The sequence below is a fragment of the Ursus arctos genome, unplaced genomic scaffold, assembly GCF_023065955.2.
Source record: "Ursus arctos isolate Adak ecotype North America unplaced genomic scaffold, UrsArc2.0 scaffold_16, whole genome shotgun sequence".
Lineage (NCBI taxonomy): Eukaryota > Metazoa > Chordata > Mammalia > Carnivora > Ursidae > Ursus > Ursus arctos.
In genome coordinates this window covers 10,024,451-10,046,563 of record NW_026622830.1, presented here as the reverse complement: position 1 = coordinate 10,046,563, position 22,113 = coordinate 10,024,451, and the positions used below count along the sequence as shown (strand labels likewise).

The 22,113-nt window shown below is 46.8% G+C and overlaps 1 protein-coding gene across 3 annotated transcripts in view; it reads right to left on the bottom strand.

Annotated features, from left to right (window-relative positions):
• The window catches only part of ATP9A (ATPase phospholipid transporting 9A (putative)), a 125,877-nt gene that overhangs the window by 72,015 nt on the left and 31,749 nt on the right, over positions 1-22,113 (bottom strand). For all 3 annotated transcript variants that reach the window (XM_026503752.4, XM_026503749.3, XM_026503751.4), the window contains 4 exons: positions 17,884-17,992; positions 4,879-4,937; positions 3,541-3,592; positions 1,738-1,832 (listed from right to left, as the gene is read on the bottom strand). In XM_026503752.4, the coding sequence (XP_026359537.2) occupies positions 1,738-1,832; positions 3,541-3,592; positions 4,879-4,937; positions 17,884-17,992 (315 nt within the window). The remainder of the gene's footprint in view (positions 1-1,737; positions 1,833-3,540; positions 3,593-4,878; positions 4,938-17,883; positions 17,993-22,113) is intronic.

Below are 22,113 nucleotides of genomic sequence, written 5' to 3'. Positions count from 1 at the left end.
GATCCCCAGAAAGAAGCAGGTAAGGTTTGGGGCAGAGGCCATAAGCAAGACTTTTCATTTCTTCCTCTGGGGCTTTTGATACAATTTTTTTTTTTTTTTAAACAAGAATATATTCATGTAATGCCCAGGTCATCCTTTCATACAGTTCTTTTGCTAAATGGCTACTCCCCACTCAGATCCCTCTGGCCCAGTAAGGAGGAGTTTCCTGATAATAAAGACAGTGGCATCTCCTCCTTCTCTGGACCCCAGCCCAGGCCCAGGCCAGACTGGGTGGTGGGGGTGGGGGGGTGGCAGGGTGTTTATTAAACTGAGGCATCCAAAGCACACACCAACAAATGCAACTCTGCAACAGACAGGAAAGCACCTTCACGGTTCCAGGCTCTTCTAGACCATCTCTTAAAGAGAGCCCCTCAAATCCTTTTGAGGATCAGAAAGCTTCCCTTGGAGAAATCTTACCAGGAAGTTAAAATGTGTCACCCAGAAAAATCAGAACCCTCTCATTAGATCAACCCCATCTCAGGGACAGGACGGTGCCTTTTAAGGATTCCCAGGGGCTCCCAACCATCGTTAGAAACTCACTGCTCTAGAATTCCTGGTTTAAAATTAATACTAATAATGGTGCTATTTCACTTGTCACTGACCATGAAAAATCATTAGGACAGGGGCACGTTTAGTGGCAAATTAACATTCTCCTGCCCACTCCTTCCTCACAGAACGTGGTTAAGGAACGGCATCAATCCACGTGAAAACAAGCCCAGGAAAAGCTTTCATGTTCTGCCTAATCCTTTCAGACCACTGTTGGAGCATGCTGGTCTCTGGGCATTTAAGTTACATTTTGCGACTTTGTAACCTAGTCTGTGGGCTACATCCAATCCACGAGGCTTGTGCTTAAACTTACTCTTTGGCTCCCTGCCCTCCCTTTATAGATCATGGCCTGACTGATGCGCTAATGGAGAAGTGTGGGGCCCTGGAGACCCTTGACAGCCTGTTGGTTCTAACTCCTTAGGCCACCCCCTGAGAGGGTCTGTGTGCTGTTCCTCACACTGTTCCACGCATGGGGTATTCATTCAGCAGTGAACATACCAGGCAAAACTCTGTTCTCAGAGATACTGCCTTGAAGTGAGTTGGGTGGGAAGGCAAGGGGAAGGTGGTCAGAAAATGCCTCTCGGATGAGACCTGTGCGCAAAACCCAGGAGGTATGCTGCAGTGGCCCAACCGGGCATCTGCTGAAGTAGAACCGTCCCAGGAAACAGCTAGGGCAAGCGCTGGGACGCAGAGGATGCCTGATCGGGGGGAGAGGGCACAGGTGGGCGGAGCACCCAGGCTGAGGTCGGGGTTCTGGCAGGAACATGGGTCACATGGGGCTTGAGGACAACAGCAAAGACTGTAGTATGCGTTCTCAGTGACTAGAAGCCTCCGGAGGCCCTGAGCAGAGGGACGATATACCTGCCTTACCTTCTAGCTTTATGCGGGCACCTGGTTGAGGCTTCTAAAGTTTCAGAGCTTCTCTCCAAAGAACACCCCCCCGCCCCATCCCCCCGCCGCATCCCCCCCACCCGCACTTCACTTGGCCATATGACTTGAAACAATAGGCGCTCAAGGGGGCCCCCCAGGACCCCATCCTGTCAGCCCTCCTTCACACCTGACATCCCACATCTGGCCCCTGAGGGCCTCTGAGTTCGAGAGCCCGACAAGGACACCGCTGCCCGTCTGTGCTTCTGCAGGAAAGCTACTCACGGCCGCAGTGGGGAGCCTCTGCGTGCAGGCCACGGGGAGCCGCAGCTTCCAGTCTGTCTCGCCGTCCAGCTGATCCGTCCGCAGGAAGCAAGAGCCTGTGGAAGGAAGGTGGGCACTGTCTGTTCGCTTTCACGTCAAGGATCCTTTTCCCCTGGCAGCTCTGAGTAGCTCCTGCTCGGGCCTTTGTAAAAATCCAATCAATGGCCACCAACCACAAGGAAAAACAAAGACCCCACTTCCTGCTTCCTCTATAAGCTCTCAGGTTAGAAGATCTGGGTTCAAATCCTCCCTCCATCATCCATTCACAGTAGGAACCTGGGCCAGTTTTTTGACTTCACTAAACACCAGCAGGCCCTGTCTGTGAAATGGGAGGAACACAGCTCAGGAGCTTGCTATAAAGATTTGGGGTGCTCGAACCCCCATCATGGGGTCTGGCACAGGGCAGCTAGCATTCGAGGCCATTCTGGGCAGGAGATACAGATACCTTATTAGGAACCAGACTCCTGGATTCAAGACCAGCAGCCCCACTTACTAGCCGCACGTCCTCGGGTAGTTACTTAGCCTTTCCAAACCTTGGTTTCCCTGAGTGTAAAAATGGACAGAACAGCACCAAGGTCACGTAGTGCGGACTCCACAGTCGATCCTGGCAGACTGCTCAAAATGCACAAAGGGCTACGAAAGCACGTGCTTGTTACCCACTTGCACGTGGATGCCTATTTCTGTCTGATGTGCAAACCCAGCATGAGTCGGCTATAGATTTCATCAGACCCAGAATGCCCTGAATTCAGGACATCGCAGCTAGGACCTCGGGGCACTATTAAGGAAAAGCATGTCTAATCCTTGGGGCGGGGGGGGGGGGGGGGGGGGGGGGGGCAGGGAGGAAAGCGTTTCAGGGACCCTAATCCATAACCCTCTACCTTCACAGACAAGGACACAAGAACCAATTGAGGGCAAAGCTGGAGATTTTAAAAGAAGACTTTTAAACTAGTGCCTTCCACTCCATCTCCAGATATGTTAATATTTTATTAGTATAAAATTTCATCTATACTTTTATTTGATTCATAATAAAATAGGCTGCAGCAATCCTGAAGGAATATAAAGGCGATTTTTTTCAGATGTTCAAAGATCTGATTGTGCCGGTACACAAGTGAAAAACAGCCTTGCTTCCTCAAAACAGCTTAAACAACAACAAAAACAAAAAAAAAAAGAAGAAGAAGAATAAAGAGATTAGCGTCGACAGATGGGGCAGGCAGGCAGTGGTGTCAGCCACACCGGGAAAGAACTTGGAATGAGTGGGGTCTTCTAAGAGCCTGGAGCAGCTCGCCCAGGTCGAAGTGGCCTGTGATAATAAATTCATGGGTGAAGGTAGGCATGGCCCCGCCGCTCAGGAGCCAAGGGCCAAAAAGGCCACCTACCTCTCTCCCCAGCTTCTCCATGGTCACCCACATTTCTGTGTGCTTCTATTTGTGAAACACGCTTCCTGATACCACCAAGTCCTGAAGTTGAGCCCAACAGCAGCCCAGAAAGGAAAATCACAGCCACGGCCCGTGGCTCCACCAGCTGGGACCCAGCCTGGGCCCAACTAACTGTACCTTTATGAGGATCAGAATCTATTGACCTGCGAGGACCGAAAACATTTTGTTTTGTTTTGTTTAAAGACTGCTCTATTAAAAGAGATGTTTTTGATTTCCCTCCCTGGCTCCAAAATGATCATCTACTTCTGTTCCATTTTCAAATGATTATTTTGCCAAATTACCACTGAAAGGTTAATGGTTATTTTCAAAATTGATCCCAGATGTTTACCGTTTTTTTCTGATGTCCTCAGGAAGATCATGTCAGCAGGGACCCGCTGGTTCTGTGTAATGAAAAGAAAGACTGTTACCCTGAATAGCCATGTGTGGGGTTTCCGTTCCCCACCACCACCACCAGCCCCCTGGGGGGGGGGGGCACAAAACCCACAGCCTCATTTACATTTCTGCCTTTGTCACAGACAGATTTGGGGATTTATTTTGTTTTGAATCTGAAAAATCTTGCACGCTGCTGTTACTTTACTAATCCCCTATTGAAATCTTATCTCGGAAAGAGAGCTTCTAGTTTTCTGGAGAATCCAACCATTACCTCCTGAAATTCCAGCCAGAAGGGCCCGGGCCGAGAGCCGGCTACCCTCGCTGGCTTTCTTCCAGGGGGTCTGCTGAAACTAAAGACACACACACACTTGCTCACGCTTTCTGCTCCTACCAATTTTCGGGCTTGATGTTTGGCTTTGAGTGGAATTTTAATAAGGAAGTCAAGTTGTAAGAAGCAAGGAAAGCCATTCTCAAGAAAAAACAAGACGTAAGCCAACGGCAGCCCTCATTTAATTGTGAACAGAGAAGTATGTGATAACATAAAGCGTTTGTGTGGCTTCTCTGAGCTGCCACCCAGAAGAGCTTCACTTCACCTCAAATCGACTTTGAGTTCTTGGATTTAATCCTTTTAAAAGAGCATAGTTCACTTCCTACAGAAACAAGCTACGATACAATCCTTTTCTAATCAAATATTATTCCAAGCCTCTCCAGGGCCACCCCCAAAACCCACTACCTTCTAAACAGACAGCAAAAAGAGACAGGAATGTTTGCTGAAGTCACAAATGTATGAACGGTGCTATTTTTAAAAATGCACTTTTGGCCCTTTTTACTATTCTCATGTTACACTTCATCCCTGCTCCCCACAAAACGACGGAAAAGCACGATGTTTATTTAAGTCAAAAAATGCAAGCTAAAATCGCTCGAAACGGTAAATGACAAATATTTTTATTTGCTTATGCAGCAAGCAGACTTCGAGGAAAGGCTTTATAGCAATTTTTTTTTTTTTTACAGACACCAAAACAAACACATCGGATAGGAAATCAAAACTTGGATTTGTAAGCAGAATTTTTGGCTAAGCAGCATACATAAACCTTGAGAAAGTATTCCATGTGGGTGTCATAGCAAAGAAATTTTCCTCCCCAGGCAAAGCTTTAGGAGAGAATCCCAAAAAGCCTACGTTCAGTTCATCTACCAGATATACCAATTACATGTTAGGATTTATGAAGCGGTGGCAATGACTTCCCATTTACACACTCACACAGCAACCGGTCACAAACTGTGGGGTCCCACCCACCTTTTCAACGATGATAAGGTCTCCAACCTGGATGTTGGAGCTCTTCACCTTCACTGTCCCTGCAAAGAAAGAGGTCCAAGACACATCACGTATGAATGCATTTCAATTCCTCACGCCTTTGCAGAGTGCCCACGAGCCTGCAAAGTCAATCCGGTATACCCAGAAGCATGTCCCTCCCCGGCCCAGCCAACCTCATCAGCATTGCCTGCCTCTCCGGGAAGAGATTCCCCTGCTCCAGGAACGGATCCCCACCTCTCAGAGCTCTGGAATAATTCACCCCCTCACATAAGGCCGCCTGTCTTAACGGCACCTTAGATGCTTTTCTAAATTGGTACCATGAGATTCATTCAACCTCAAAAGAAACCAAACAACAACACAGAAAAGGGAAAGAAAATTAAGAATCAGATCCATGGACTGAAGGTCAACTCTTTTTTTAAGATTTTATTTATTTATTTGAGAGAAAAAGCACACTCAAGTTGGGGGAGAGGCAGAGGGAGAGAATCTCAAGCAGACTCCCCGCTGAGCATGGAGCCTGACGTGGGGCTCGATCCCACAACCCTGAGATCATGACCTGAGCTGGAATCACGAGATCATTCTTAACCAACAGAGTCCCCCAGGCACTCCTGAAGGTCAACTCTTAATTTTCGACACCACTGAAAAGAAAAAAGTCATCCTAAAATGACTCATTTTCTATAATTTGCGATTGGTGGGGGGCCTGGGTGGCTCCGTTGGTGAAGCGTCTGCCTTCGGCTCGGGTCCTGATTCCAGGGTCCTGGGATGGAGCCCTGCATCAGGCTCCCTGCTCAGCGGGGAGTCTGCTTCTCCTTCTGCCTCTCATTTGTGCTCTCTCTCTCTCTCTCAAATAAAGAAAATCTTTTAAAAAGTTTGTGATTGCTCTGGATTTTCTTTCTGATTATGATCGGACTACACTTCAGCTGGATATTTAGATGGATAAACGGTAACAGCTGACATTAAACACCAAACCTGCGCTAAGCACCGTACAGACACTGACACAGCCACAGCTTCCTTTAGTCCTCACAACGGCCCCAGAAACGGGTATTATCACCTGAAGTTTTCAGACGGGGAAAGTAGGCTCAGACCTGCGCCACCCCCACCCCCCACCAGCCTCACAGAACAGATCAGAGCCAGGATTCACACCCCCATCTGACTCCAGAGGGTGAATTAAAAAAAAAACAACAACAACAGAACAGTGAGTTCAGTTCAACGACAAAAATACATTTACTGAGTGCTATGTCGTGGGAATTCAAAGATGCAAAACCAGCTCCTCATCCTAGGAAAAAAGCTCGGTCTCCTTCAGGAGTCAACAAACGTGCTGGCAGTGGCCAAGGCAGTGAACAGTTTGGGTTTTACAGGCCAAGAGGTGAGGTGCCCAACTGCCAACAATCGTTCCCCACCAAAGGCTCAAAACTTTTCTTAGCAACCAGGCCATACCAAAAAACAAAAACAAAAACAAAAACAAAAGGTGGTAGGCTGAATTTGGCCCTCGGGCTGTAGTTTGCAAACCCATGGACTGGAAAAAAGAGAGCCAGACAGATGCCGTTAGTGCAAAATCGTGTGTGAAATGATACAGGTGAGTCCCGTGTGCTAAGGAGCAGAAAGGGGGGGAATCTCCCCTTTGGAAGAGGACCTGGAACACTGCCCAGCACACAGAAGGCTCTTGATCATGCATTCAACATTCAAGCACCATTTACGGAATGCCTGCTGTATGCCAGGTGACCCAGAGGTGGGGATACACGGAACTCACATTCCTGCGGAGGGAAGGAGGCAACAGGTAAATAAGGAGTGAATGGGGTGGGGTAAGGGAGGCGTGAACATACACTCTGCAGAAGAGGTGGCACCGGAATTGGCCAGATGAAGGACACGGTTACCAGTAACCCATGAAAGGAAGGAGGAGATGGGAGAAAGGGGTACATGGGAGTCATCTTGCCTGCATGTGGCCACAGGCAGCACCTCCTTCAGCAAGGCCAAAAGCACTGCACAGAAGGCAGGGAACAGCAAGAGAGAAAGGTGGAAGGGCTAGTCAGGGCCAGGGGTCCTACAAACAAGCCCAGAGAGGAGGTGAGCCTTGGTTCTGGTGACCGGTCAAATTCTTGCACAAGGGACCAACACCATAAAATCTTTATGTCACTGGCTTTTTGTAAAAAGCCCACTTAACTTAAAAACATTCGGCCACGAGAGAGAGGAAGGAATAATGACTCTCAATCCTCCTTAATAATTGAGTATCATTTTATCCAGCAGCAAGAGCAAAAGTGGAATGGGAATCATGAGTCTGCTATTCTCTCCCTGAACTCATTCATTCAACAAAACCCAGCATTCACGAAGCAGGATTTCTAGCCTGAGCTGCTTTAGTTGTAAGAACGTAAACACACTAATGAACTAATCTGAGTGTACAACTCCAAGCTTTTACGGGTTTTCACAGTATCATATACTTTTCACATAATTCAATGTGTCTTTTTAATAATTTACCACCGCCGAGATTTCCCATAGCATTCCAATGATCTCTACTGAAACAACTTTTTCAAATAGGTTCCATAGGGTTTCATTTCAATTAATTCTTGTATTTAATTAAATTTTGTCACAGTAACAGTCAGTAGAACTGACGCTAGGAGGGAAGCACCCAGACACTAATAATGTCTTCTAGACAGAACACACAGCAAGTGGTGATGAACTGGACCACCCCTCGGTTGCTCTGAGGACTTCCAGACTCTCCCAGTTTGGGCATCTCACGCTAGGACATGAGTGTTTCATGTGCCTCATTTTCACCAAACACGGGACTAAATTCAATTCGTGGGCCTGAGCCCTATCCTGCTAGAGAGAGACCCAGAGCCTCAAATGTTTGTTATGTCAAAACATGTGCAGAGGGAAGGGAGGACATCCATTCGTTCATCATGATCCCAGGGTCCTGGGATGGAGCCCCAAGGGTCCTGGGATCCCAGCTCAGCAGAGAGTCTGCTTGTCCCTCTCCCTTTGCCCCTCCCTCCCATCAATCTCACGCTCTCTCTCAAATAAAATTAAATTCTTTGAAAGAAAGAAAGAAAGAAAGAAAGAAAGAAAGAAAGAAAGAAAGAAAGAAAGAAAGAAAAAGAAATGGGGGAAGAGAGTCCAACATGCAGAATTCTTTTCCTGCCTGAACACTTCTCCTGGTCCCACTAGGGGGCAACAGGAAAAATCTACACAGACTGTCGTCCTCTTCTTCCCAGGGAGTTTCTCAAGGCGTTGCTGGAAGGCAGATCATAAATTCAACATGGCCCTCTGTGCCAATGAGCGTTTCCTTCACCTAAGCTTGCCCCGGCTTTCCCAAACATAAATTTACACATTGTCTTGGTTTTATTACTAAAATTGAAGTTGGTGGCCTGACCCAAAGGATCACTGAGCTTGTGTTCCAACCTTCCAGACCTGGCTGTAAGTCTTCTCTTGTACTTAACTCAAAGAGAAGTATGTATTTTAAGTCTTATTAGATAATAACTGTATACACGGGGATGTTGGCGGGACAGAGAAAAATCAGGGGGATTATGCTGGAAGGGCTGACGGGTGATTCTTCCTGGGCACACATGGAATTTATCCCTTTCTCTGGCACACATACTTTCTAAATTCTTCACAGGGATTCTTTTTTTATAAGCATGAGGTGCTCTTCTAATAAGAAAGAAGAATAATAAATTAAATTAGCTCCGACTTCTAAGTGACCAGACCCAGATCTTTCCCTTCTACAACGGAGTCTGATTTACGATCAGTTAATGTGAACTCTGCCTCTCCCTGTCCATCTGCTCAACTTCAACAAAAACCCCTTTTAATCCGCTGCGCTCGCAGAGCAGATTCTGACTAAGGCCAGCAGGCCGATCCCTCAGACGAGGTCTTCTACTGTATCTGTCCGCCAGCCAGCAGGCTCCGTCCTGGGAGGGGGGCAGCGGGAGCCACTCAGCCAAGAGGCCACTAGTATTTCTGAGCCATGGCTCCCTCATTAGCATGTGAGTATTTGGGGGGTTGGGGGGGGCTCTGCAGGTTCCACAAATTTCTTTAAAATTTAAAAAGCCCCCCCACCCTCGGGTGAATGACCTGCTGTCACCTTAAGATTCTTAATAACTTTTCAACAAGGGGCCCCACCTTCTCATTTTACATGGGGTCCCCCCAAATTACGTAGCTGCCCCTGAACAGAAGTAAAAGCATCCAGTAACATCTCCAGGACACGGTGCACAGGAAAACCTGGCCGCCCTCTGAGAACGGAAGGGAGAGGCAGAGATCCTCAGATTCTCCTGCTCTATCGAGCTAACCCCGCAGTCTTGACCATAAATTTGGATTTCCCTTTCCACGTTGCCACTTGCTGGCGATCGACAACGTGCCGCCGTTCAGGGCTGCGGGCAGGGCACCTGGTTCGCGGGGGTCTGCATACGTGTGTGTTCTGAACGAGGACAGACGTAAAACCAGAAGAATGAAAAGCAGGAAGAGTGGCAGGAAGAAAAGCGAAAGGAAAGCAGATACCAGGGTGCACAGTGCAACGCTGACGGGGCTTTCCACCAGCCACGTACCACGGCCCGCTGTGGACATCTGAGCAAGGGCCCTCGCGGTGGCCCCCGCTGCCGTGGCCAGGGTGGCAGAGGGAGAAAAGGGGGACAAAGTGAGACTGACAAGCCCGGCATTCGGGGGCTGGGATTAACCACAGAATGAAAAACACTTCAAATTGTGGAAAGGGCTCCAAACACATGATTTCTGATCTTACCTTAACCACTCTTCTGAGTTTTCTACAAACATTCTTGCAAAAAAAAAAAAAAAAGACAGAACAAGGTACAGACGCACTCTGGCAGAGCTCCCCGTCTACCTCACAAAAGTAACACGTCTCCAGTGAGTATTCAAAGAGAGGAGGACAGCTTCCTGCTGCCCATTCTCTGCCAGGAAGAAAACACTCTCCCGACACCCCACTGAGAAGTCAGCACGCACACTTCCCAAGCACTGCTTCCCTTTTTGCTCTCACCTCCCTTGAGGTTCCTACGGCCGAAGGAGGGCAGCCCCATGGGTGTGCAACCTGCGTGTTCACACGGGCCCCCCCACCCTCGGGTGAATGACCTGCTGTCACCTTAAGATTCTTAATAACTTTTCAACAAGGGGCCCCACCTTCTCATTTTACATGGGGTCCCCCCAAATTATGTAGCTGCCCCTGAACAGAAGTAAAAGCACCCAGTAACATCTCCAGGACACGGTGCACAGGAAAACCTGGCCGCCCTCTGAGAACGGAAGGCCACAGCCCTTCCCCCTCCCCAGATCGCCCTTCTGTTCTGGGTCCCCTAACACCCAGCCTCCAACCTCCAGCCTCTGGGATTTTTAGATACATTTGCAGAAACTTGAACAGAAGTTGGCTAAGAGATTTTCACAAAGGTTAAGTGGAAAACTGTCTGCTGGCCACATCCTAAATCATTAAATGCCTTCTATAAAATAAATTCATCCCTTGCAGCTTTCGACACTCTACCCGAGTCACCTCTGAGCCAGAGTTTGTAACAGGGAACAAAATTCCAATTACGAGAGCTGTTTATTTCTGTAGAGATGGACCCCAAGCCTTTCATAAGCAAAGCTATTGAGCCCAAACCATGCTTTTCATGGATGACAGCTTCAGGATAAGAGCAGTTTGTCTCCATTGCAGGGAGAAACCAGATGTTTCCCTTGAGTCGAAACAAGCAAATGACAATTCAGTCAAACTGCAGAGCAGCCCGCAAGAAAGAAATTTTTTAAAAATAAATTCCAGGGCACTCGTATGTGTGGGCCTCTGTGTTGACCCCAAACACCTCAAGCCCTGCTTCTATTTTTCAACGCGCACGCAGGACATTGATCGCTTTTGCTGATCGCGAGCCGCGATGTCTACGCACCAGCCCTGGTTAACGTACTACTCTCGCGCTCACACTCTGTGACAGTGATGAGTTGTAAATGCTATAGCGTGTACGTTTCCTGGGGTTGACATTAAAACGCCTCTGCGGACCCAGCAGAGCTCCTGGGTTCCGAGTTGAAATTTTCATATTCCAATAGAGTGGTCTGCATTCCCCGGAGCCTAAGAAAAGACTTATTTGAAAACAAGCAAAGGGTTCAGATGTATTATTATAAATTCCGTGGCCGCATCCTGGGTCTTTTGTTTCAAATAGTGGGATCTTAAAAAAGAAAGGCTGAGGTTTAAGCGTAACGAGCTTCTACCCAACAGAGGCTTTTAAAATAAATATATAAATGGTCCTCCCTGCGTCTGGTGTCCAATAATGAAGAACCAGACCCACGCCGCTGCAGTGGTGGGGCAGGGAGGGGTAGACACCTTTTGGGAAAGATAACAGTGCCATGTGCATGTGAGATTATTTTCAGGGGGGGGGTTGGTTCTTTTTTAATTAAACAATACATCGGTTCACCAATGATTTGTAATAAAGTGAAACTGAGTACTCTGAAAAAAAAACAAAGAAACATATGGGTCTGAAGTAACTTTGCATCTGTCAGAGAATGTATGAGCAAGTGTCTGGCAAGATCTGTTTTAAACAAGACTTGTAAAAGCGAATGCTCTGAATCTTAATGAGGGAAGCTTGGGCAGGGGAATCCTTTGCTTCCTGAACTGCCTGTGAGATCCTTAGTAAAGGACTTTTGTAGTGCTTTTGCTGTAGTTGATATCGAAAAGACCATTACTGTAATTCTCTTCTCTAAAAAAAAGTTTAAAACAGGGATGAGCCGTCAGTGTAGGGACAACTTAATGCTGGGCACCCTGCAGATCTGATCTTTTCTTCTGGACTGGAGGCCTCAGCCTCTACCATGTCACACCAGACCCTGGATCAGGCCAAGAAGCCTAAGAGCTTGATCCCCCCTCTTCCCATTTATTGGAGCGGGAGGTATTGAAGCAGCACTCTAGGTCTTGCACCTGGCACTGTCCAATCAGTGTCAGATGTCAGCTGGGATGGGAAGAATAGCCCAGAAGCCCGGAACAAAACGGGTCCCAGTGATCAACACAAGTGCTAACCAGTGAATGTTGAATGCAGCAAACTGAGGACAGTCCGGACTTCTAAATGAAATGTTTCACTATATATAAAGGTGCTTAGAATGAAAGTCTTCCAGAAGCTGTCTGCACAATTTTCCACTTATCCAGGAAATATTTCCCCTCCAAATGCCGAAATCATGTTGGTGTACTGTGACGGGGTTTACACTAGTAAGTATCTGAAACTTAAAAAAATAAAATTTGTAAAGTATAAAACATATCTTTGAAAACACAAATGGTACTTGTGTTTAAGAACACAGAATTTCAATTTAGTTAATTACCCATGAGCTAAACAATGCCCCATTAATAACGCATCCTCCCCACACGATCCTACTTTCTCCTGATGAACTCCAGTGGAATAAAACTGCCAAAAAGAAAAACAGAGATAGACTTTGACCTCAAAATTCAGTCACAGGAAACACAATCCTAAGTCATGGCCCAAAATGGATTTTGAATTAAATTGAAAAAAAAGACAGCACTCTTTAATGGATCCTCAGGTTATTCAGTACCTGGGAAAGGTGAACAGGGCACTTGGAAAGATGCAGAACTATCTGGAAAGAAATGGGGAAGATCAAACGTTTCAGCTGGTTTTTAACACCACCCAGTACTCCAAAACTAAAGATAGGAGGGATTCTCTCCATTTCACCTGGACCTTTGGCTTATGACTTATGGCTCCTGGGGTGCCCAGATGTCCCCAGCGGGAAAGAAGCATCAGCAATTGTGTTAATTGTGCCTCTGTTTGCACTTTCTTTCAAAGCTAATTATCCGCGTGCCTCATTTAGCCCTTGATCGCAGGTTAGTCTGGAAAACATGCCTGGTAGGAAGACCTACGAATTCCGAATTCCTCGGGTGAAACTGCTAACCCAACTGCCGCTCGCCACCCGGGATAATCAAGGCAAACCCCTCCAGCCCTAGAATTACTTTTGGTTTAGGTAAGACACGTTAGAAAGAGAAACGATCCATTTACTAATTACTCTTTCCCCACCCAACCCCAATCCCTGCAGTAACAAAATGACATTTCGCTAGTGGTCAGCTACCACTTCGAGATCCTCTTTTCTTCGGCTTTGGTATTTCCAGGGCCTCTGAACTCTTGCTGGCAAAGACAGGTCTAGAAAACTCGTAAGGGCCTGAGAACCTCCCTCCAGTCTGATCATGCTACAAATGTGGGTTTCGAGGAGAAAGAGAGGGGATGCTTCTTTATCTGAAAGCAGGATCCCTACAGGGTTTTCGACAACTTTGTCTAACAATAAGTTTGTCCCCCTCAGAATGAGGATGCTTGGGGCACGGGAGTGGCTCAGTCGGTTAAGAGCCCAACTTGTGATTTAGGTCATGATCTCATGGGTCTTGAAATCGAGCTCCAGGTTGGGCTCTGCGTTCAGTGGGGAGTCAGCTTGAGATTCTCTCTCCTCCCCCCGACCCACTTTCTAAAATAAATGAATATTAAAAAAAAAAATGAGGATGCTGGATTAATAAATTCCTTTGGACTCAGAAACATGTTTTAAAATGATTTCAATCTAAAAACCCTTCTGTAGCATACATATTAAGGCTGACCATCACAGCTACGGGTGAGATGGTCCACGTGGAGAGTGCCGAGCCCAGCTCCTGGCACGTCGTGGGGGCCTAGACCTACCGGCCCAGGATGAGCGTTCAGACAGGCCCGGGTTCGAGTCCCAGCCCTGCCCTCAGCTCGCTACACCGTCTGAGACGCGGTGCCTCCCCTGAGCCTCTCAGTGTCAGTCTATAAAAGCCACCTCCACACGGCTGTTTAAGAGAGGACACACTAGACCCTGTCCAGCATCTGGCTGGCTTGCAGTGGGTGATCTTTCATTTTTTTTTCCACAGCTTTCCAATTTTGACAGAATTTTTCGAACACTTCCAAAGCCACCTACTCCCTCATATGCCTTGTACACAGATACCTAGACCACAGAACGGACCTTCCCATGGTGTTAGGCCCTCGTTGACCTGCGTGGTCTTCTCCTCTGTTTTCCCAGAAGGGAGACTCAGGAAACATGGCCTAAGTGGGAAGAACAAGGTGGAGCCAGAAGCTGGGGTATGCACCCCACACTCCCAGCCACCACACCTACGGCCTTTGGGAGACTCTTCCCCAGGGCCACTTCATGCCTGTGCGGTCTGGGTACTAGCACGGAGCGCTGTGCTCAGAAGGGTCCTGGACTTGGCTTCATGCTTGCCTGCAGCCATCTTGAAATTCTTAATTTTTGAACAGGCCCCACATGTGCCTTTTGCACTATGCACCACAAACACGCAACCAGTCCTCCTCTCTTCCACCCTGTAAGACTTAAGATGAAGGTCACCTCTTCTGAGAAGACCTATCAGCTCCTCTCTGACTGGCTCCCGTAACCTCCCATGACCCTGGCTCATGCCTCCATTTACTGATTCACACCCACCAACATTTAACGGACCCCAGCTACAATACCATCGCCACTGGCCTTCTTGAGCAGACACCAAATCCCAGGCAAGTGTTATGTTCTTCTCACACAAGAGTTATATTTAGAGCAGCTCTCGTAAGGTAGGCACTATGATTACCCCCAATTTACTGACAGGTGAGGGACCTGCTCACAGAGCAGGGTGCAGGGGGCAAGCAGGACTCCTGAGTCCAGGCAGAGCACAGGCTCAGAACCACTGTCTTAACTGCCAGGCACTGTGCTCAGAACCAGGAATGCTCCCACCCCTGACATGTAAGTATTAGTTGCATTTTTTAAATTATCTATTTAAATGTCTGGATACTTCAATAAATTACGAATTCCCAGAATCCCCAGCCCCTTGTGTTCACCTCTGTAATATAATATGGAAGCCTATCATAGACTTGGGAAGTGTGATAGTCAAAAAAACTCTCAAGAAAACGAAGAAAAGGTCATTTTGACGTGAAGCATTAAAATACGTCAAGTATTTCTCATTAAACCGTGACAACATTAAAAATTAATCTAATTGCTGTGTTGTTTTAGATAACAAATTATTCGAATGAAGATATCTCAATGGAAGTAGCAATTAACAACAACAAAAAAACAAAAAACCAAAAACTATCATCCATTCTTCCTCACGGTGATGAGTGCCTTACTTCCAGGATTTTTAGTTGTTTAAAATCCACTTTTTTCTCAAAGTTTGAAGTTTTTTTCAATTTGATTACCATAATGCCTCTAAAACTCTGGCAAAGTCCCAACAGTAAATCTGTGCCATCAGCATTCCTGACACTATATTAACTCGTGCTAAAAATGCGTGCCACGAATCTAATTTTGACACATCAGACAAGCACAAGTTGAGGGATGAGCTACAAAGCAACTGTCCTGAAACTGGCCGGTCCTTTTCAAAATGTCAGCGTCGTCGCATCAAAGAAAACCAAGGAGCTATGCCACGCTAGAAGAGATTAAGGAACAAGGACAATTAAATGCCACCCGGAAAACCTGTACTGGTTTCTGCACCAGGAAAAAAATGCCATTAAAAACAGGATAGCTTAGACCCTGGGGCGTGGGGGATGGAAACAACAACAACAAAAATCAGGACACTTCAAGAACAAATGGCAAATCTGGAGTAAGGACTGTAGATGAGACTAATAGTAACGTACCAATATCGAATTCTCTGATTTTGACAATTGTACTGTGTTATGTGAGAACAATGTCCTATTACGCATTAGGCACTGAAGTATTTAGGAGTAAAAGGAATTAATGTCTGCAGCTTAATTCTCTAATGAGAGAGAGAATATTAAAGAGCAAACGTGGCGAAATGTTAACAATTGATGAAGAGCACGGCGGAGTTCACCACGTGACTTTTGCAACTTTTTTCCTAGCTAGAAATTACCACCCCCCAATTTTTAAAATTTTATCAGCACAAGGACTGCTATTATTAGCCAGGCAATGATGCAGAATGCAGGTAAATCCTGTGGCCTGTAATCCAGTGATCAGGAACTCGATATTCCGGTTTCTAAAGGTTTCTGAACTCCAAAAATAGTGTTGAAAAATACATTTTAAGGCATCATGTGATACAAAAGGAACCGGTCCTGCGTGCATATACATACACATATTTGTTTCATTTTGCGTTTAAACTTACTAAACGAAGACCTTGGTGAAAAGCCTCACTCGAGAAAAGTAGTAAGTAATTAAACAGTAAGGTCAAAAAAGGCTTCTTTCTCTTCCTCTCTCTGCAATCTCCCAGTTGGGGCTTCCTACTGTGGCCCTTCCCCGCCCCCACCCCCAAAGTGTATCAAATAACGAAACTCACCTCGATCACTTTCTGAGCTGACAGTTTCTTCAGTGTTTTTGGGGTCTTTCAAAACAAATGACCGAGCAGGGGCTGGGTTAATATTCACAACTCTGCTCGGTTTCCCCTACTGTCGCATTGGCATGACAATGGAAACCACGGGCCACAAAAGGAGACCAACAAAGGAAGACAAGTTTTTAATGCTAGAGCCATCTGCCAATTCTCCTTAGGATCTTTCCAAGAACTGAGTGAAGATAAAGCAGGGGCTGAGAAGGGGGTCTGCAAGGGAGGGCAGAAAAATCATTCACGGGAAAAGCAATTGCAATATGAAAAGAACCAAAGAAGGTTTGGAGCCTGGATAGATGAATGAATGGAATCCCTCTAAATAGATCCACCGCACCCTCTCCAATGGGGCTTTTGTCGGTTGCCTAGCATTTTAAATGTTATAGTCAGAATATGTTATTAAGGGAGGATTTAATATACACGAACCACAAAAAAACACCCTGCAGAGGGGTCTTCTGATTACCCACGTGGAAAGCCCAAGCCACCTGCCTTTGCAAAGATTATGCTGGGTTTTCTTTCTTTATGTAGCAAAATGTCCTAAATACAGTAGTTTAGCAATAATAAAGCATTTTTATACCAACTCTACATCCCCCACTTCACCCAGAGATTTGTAAAACGTTAAGACCACCAACAACGAAAATCTATTTAAATGCACTAAACGAAATACGTTCATGCCCTCGGGGGATTTTGTTTAAAAAAATTTTTTTTGAGCCTAAAACATATTCTTCTGACATTATTCCTAGAAGAGCAATTCTATGAAAAACTCTGAAACCACGTGTGGACGCCTTCTTGGGAAGACTAAAGCATCGGAAAGCTTGACTTGACTCAGATACGCCTTCCCTGAGACATCTATCTCATCTTTTTCAGAATTCATAACATCCTGAAGGTAAGGCACAGCTTTTCTCCGTCTCTGCTGCTCCTAAAACATTACTAATCCCTGATTGGGATCAGTCATCTTCTGGAATTTTAGGTAACACGCCTTCATTTCTGAACACATCCTTACAGGTAATCTCCTGTAGAATTTGTAGCTGAAATAGAAGTTAACATTGGCTGGGGTGCTTTGTGGGTTTTCAATGGGGTGTTTGGGTGGTTTTTTTTTTTTTTAATTCCACCAATTTAAAATGCATGCATCTTGCAAGGGATTCAGTGATTAAAGGCTATCTAGTCGCTTCTCTTTGAGTCTGACTATATACACTCCCCACCTTAATTTTCAGGATTTATAAGATGCCTTTCAAGGAAATCTTCACGGATGCAGTGTTTATATAAATCTAGTGCCTATTTAAAAACTAATGTTGCGAAGTTGCAGTATTCATTTTGTAATGTTGAAAGAATATCTTTTAAAGCTTGTAGGACAGACTTTGCAGCCTCCAAGGCCTGAAAGAGAGGGGCTCCCTCCTTCCCTCCTCAGTCAGCCCAGGGACAGGCAAAGGGACAGGGTTAGCCAGAAGAGGATACCCAGTGAACAAAGTTTAATTCCAGGCTGCTGACACACAAGTCGGCCAACAGGCCCGGCTCTGAGAGAGACTGTGGCAGCCCCGAGCACACGCTGGCCTCCCTGGTGCCAGCAACTATGAGTGACTGTCCCACCACGCAGCGTTTGCACGCCCACCAGCCCCGGGCCTTGAACTCTGCTCCCTGACTGTGCACAGCCCGTGATGGAGTTGCAACCCTGTGGCCCCAGGCCGAGCGGCAGGAGGTGGCCCACGCAGAGCTGGGAGGCTGACCTCTCGCTGTGAGCCGGCTGTAGACCTGGCAGTTGACTTCCCTGTCCCGCACATAGCATCGGATCTCCTCTACGGCCTCCCGGATGACAGTGACGGCCAGCACGAAGCCCTGCAGAGAGAGCGGAGAGAGGGTGAGCCCTGCTGAAGGCGACCTTCCTCTTCTGGTGCTTGGGACAGAAAAGGCCAGAGGCCACACCGGAGGGCAGCAGGGCAGGGTCTGCTAATTACCCCAAACGCATACGCCCCAGCAAGCCCACTTCTCCGACTCCTTCCTACACACATGCCCTGGCGAAACAGTCACTGACACACATATACCCTGGCAGCCCTATTCACCACCACTGCAGGGTTTCTAAGAGGAAAAGGGGGTCCGTCCACAGGCAGTGACAGAGGGATGGCGCCTGCTGACTCGGCATGTGCTGGGCACCCTTCCAACTACGTTAGACCCCCACAACAACCCCATGCTCATGATTGCTGAGACGGAGCCTCGGAAGCACAGAAAGGTGGAGTCATCTTGCCCAAGGACATGAAGCTCCTAAGTGACTGCCAGGAAATCGGGCCCCAGAGTCCCTGCTCCTAACAGCCACATTGTTCTGCATCCAGAGAAACTTGGAAAACCTACTAGCCAGTACAATGGAGCACCAGGAGACAGAAAGAGTGAGATCCGTCCCACGCACTGACCTGCCAAGGAGGGAAACCAACTTCTCACAACGTACAACGTCACACCGTGCACACAAACAACACGGGACAGCCACCATCCTCTGTGAAGAGCTCCCAATTTCCACAACTAGCGGCTAGATTTCTTTGCAAGGAAGGGACTGAGAGGGAGGAAGGGGCCAAAGGGGACTTCGGTCTTCTTTGTACTGTTTTAAATCCTTATAAAGAGAACACATAGAAGTATTAATTGCATAAGTAGCAACAAATAAAAAGAACACTGGAAACTGCCCAAGCTTTCGTGGGCCGGGTACCCTAACTCATAAAATTTGGTGGGGACTGGTGTATGAGTCAGCCGTAACAAGAATCTATTTCCATCTAGATTTCTCCTCTCGTGGCAGTGAAGGCAAGAACACTCATTCATTTCTCTTACAAAATAGCCTTGTCATCTCCTTTTAAAGTCATTTTCTTAAAAATACGGAAAGCACCATCACCCTGAAGGTTAACAGCATTCCTTGAGCATCTCATTTTCATACTGTTTACTCCGTGAAATATATTAACTTCGATTCATTCAAAGAACTTTAAATCTCTTATGTAAATCTAGCCAGGGATGTGCGGCTTTGTGAAACTCCTCCGAGGGCTCATTCATCTTTACAATCAAAGGATTACTCCTGTTTCCAATCAGATGTAAAGTACTAGCTGCAGCCAGAGCAAAACGGGTACACTTCAGAATAAAAGCATAACCGGGCCAGGAGGGGCGAGGAAACCTGTTCTGGGAGAGCGCAGACACGGGGTGCAGGACCCCTCCCCCTCCCAAGCTGCCGTTTTTTTGTTGTTCTGGGCCAGAACCCAGGTGTTTGCTGTTTGTTTTTTCAAATGTTCCAGTTTCTAGTTCTCTCTGCGTGGGCCTAAATCCCATTGATGCTAGCGGAAAGTGTGTGCTCATACAAAGACAGAGCCGCTAACCTCCTTGCTGCAAATAAACACCGTCTCTGAAATTATCATATCTGCTCCCCCCACCCCACCCCCAAACACACAGTTCCCATTAATCCCAGAGGACATGCCATCCCTTAGGCTAGAAAATGCTTTCACAAAGAAATGCAAATGTAGTCCAGAAATAAATCCCAACTATGCAACTTCAGAGGTCCTTCACAGCCACAGATATTTAGAGAGAGGCTTTAATAGGGAGGCCTGGGGTTGTCTGAGCTTGTAAAGGAATCAGAGGCAGTGATAGCCTCTGATTAGCACCCAGACAAGCCATTCTGAAGGTGCTAAGCCTCCTTTTGTAAAGTTGTACATCAAAAATAGATTTACTAAAGCAAAACAAATCTATGAGCTAGAAATCAGAAAAGCAGTTGCCTCTGGTTAAGGAGGGGGTGACTGAAAGGGGCGTTAGGGAACCAGGGTGATGAAAATGTTCTGTATTTTGACTGAGGTGCGTTTCCATGGGTGTTGACAGATGTCAACACTCACTGCATTGCGAATACAATATCTGCATCTTACGGTACACGGGGTATATCTTAGTACCAAAAAATCTAGGGTATTTGGTCTTCATACAATTTTATGGATCATTTCAGCTATCTATTGAGGAATTTCTCCCTCTAATATATTAGTACCAAGAAAAAAGTTATCAAAAGCAAAATCTTGGGGCCCCTGGGTGGCTCAGTCGTTTAAGCAGCTGCCTTCAGCTCAGATCATGATCCCAGGGTTCTGGGATCAAGACCCCACATCGGGCTCCCCGCTCAGTGGGGAGTCTGCTTCTTCCTCTAACTCTCCGCCCTGCTCATTCTCACACTCACTCATTCTCTGTCTAATGAACAAATAAAAAATCTTTAAAAAAAAAAAAAATGCTAAATCTTCATCCAGACAATGAACAATGTCACTATTGCCAGAATTTTAAAATTCAAATGAGAGTATTTCCTGAGAATTTTCTGTCCACTGGGAGCAATAGAAGGCATCTCATCTGTAGGACTTCATTTAACTCTTCCGACAAGTCAAGGAAGCGGACATGAACGTCCCGTTTTACAGATGAGAAAACTGAGGTTCGAATTACGTAATTTCTCAAAGTGTAGCCAGGAGTCACACCTCAGCTGCATGGCTCTCAGCCCTCATCCAGAACCACGGTGCTTATTTAGAACTGGGTTTGGAACGGGAGGTCTTTCGGGCTGGTCAGAGACATTTCAGAATGTGTTCTAGTCCAGAACTGGAAACAGGCTCTGTCCAGAAATATCGAGGGAAAATCGGCTATAGTCACCTAGAAATAGATGCCATCTACTTTGTCTTTGACCCCAAACCTCCTTGTCTGCACCCCCTGGGAAGAAGCAACACGAAAGCCCCACCCCCCTCGCAGTCCCAACCCTTCACAGGAAACGCAGGCTCTAAAGAGACACCATGCAGAGGCAGGAAGCTCAGGGCCACCAGAGGCTGCTGTCCACCCGCCGGGTTTCTACCTGCGGCCACAGTTCTGGGAAAACAGGCAAGTCCGCGGGGAGAAGGGGAGCGGGAAGAGGGGGCAGGGGCCACAGCGACCGCATGCACTGAAGGTCAGGCTTCTGCAAACTGCAGCCATCACTTCAGCGAGGAGATGGAGGCAGGAGCTGGGGCCGGGCCCTCTAATTTAGAAGGGGGGGTGCTCTAGGCCATCCCCGTCCCCACCACTTGCCCCAGCCCACCCGGACTGGGAAAGGAGGGAGAGCTTCACTGGGAATATTTTTATGTTTCATGCATCGTGTAAATGTATTCCCTTTCAAATAACTACACTTCAAAAAGGGAACCAAAAAAAAAGGCAATGTGATACGTTATATTTTATATATAGACTAACTTTTCAAAAATAAGTTAGGTTTGACTCTCTATGTAGTATGTAGTAAACAGTGGAATGAAAAAACTCAAATAAAATTGGGGTATTTCATATAAAACTCTAAAGTGTCTAACTCGGGTCTGGGAACTCCAGGCCCACATTTGCACCTGTGGAAATGCAGTAGCACCTTCCATTCTGGATGGGCCAAGAGCTCCCAGCTCGCCCAAGGTTTGATTGTGTCCGCCCAGCCTCGGAGCCTGCAGCGTTCCATTCTGTGTGTAAGAACACAGCGTGCAGACTGGAATGTTCGTTACACGAGGAAAGGATGCAAACAAAAGTTTGCTCCCGCTCCCAGAGTCCTGCCCTCACCTACAAATGACAGCACGACAGCACAGTTTGCACATCCCCAAAGCCCCTTTGCTGTTCGTGTGGGAAAAATGAATCCCTTCTTTCTCAGGGCTGGAGCTGCTGGCCTGACTTGTATGCTAACGCGACACTCACAGTGTGTAGACACCCACCCACTCAGGGGTCCCTTAGCAAGTGGCTCCCTCTACACTGTAAGTGCCTGTGCACCGAATCCTTATCATCTCCCACCTGCCACTTAAAGGAAAAAAAAAATCCTGTTATTTCTTCAAGGAGGACTTAAATATTTTCTACTTTAACAGTCTTCTCCCAATTAAAACGTTAACAATATTTGTGAACAGAGAATCCAAGTGTTCCCCCAAGTCCCATTTAACTCAGAAATAAATAGCCTCTATTTGGAGAAGAGATGTCAGTTCCAC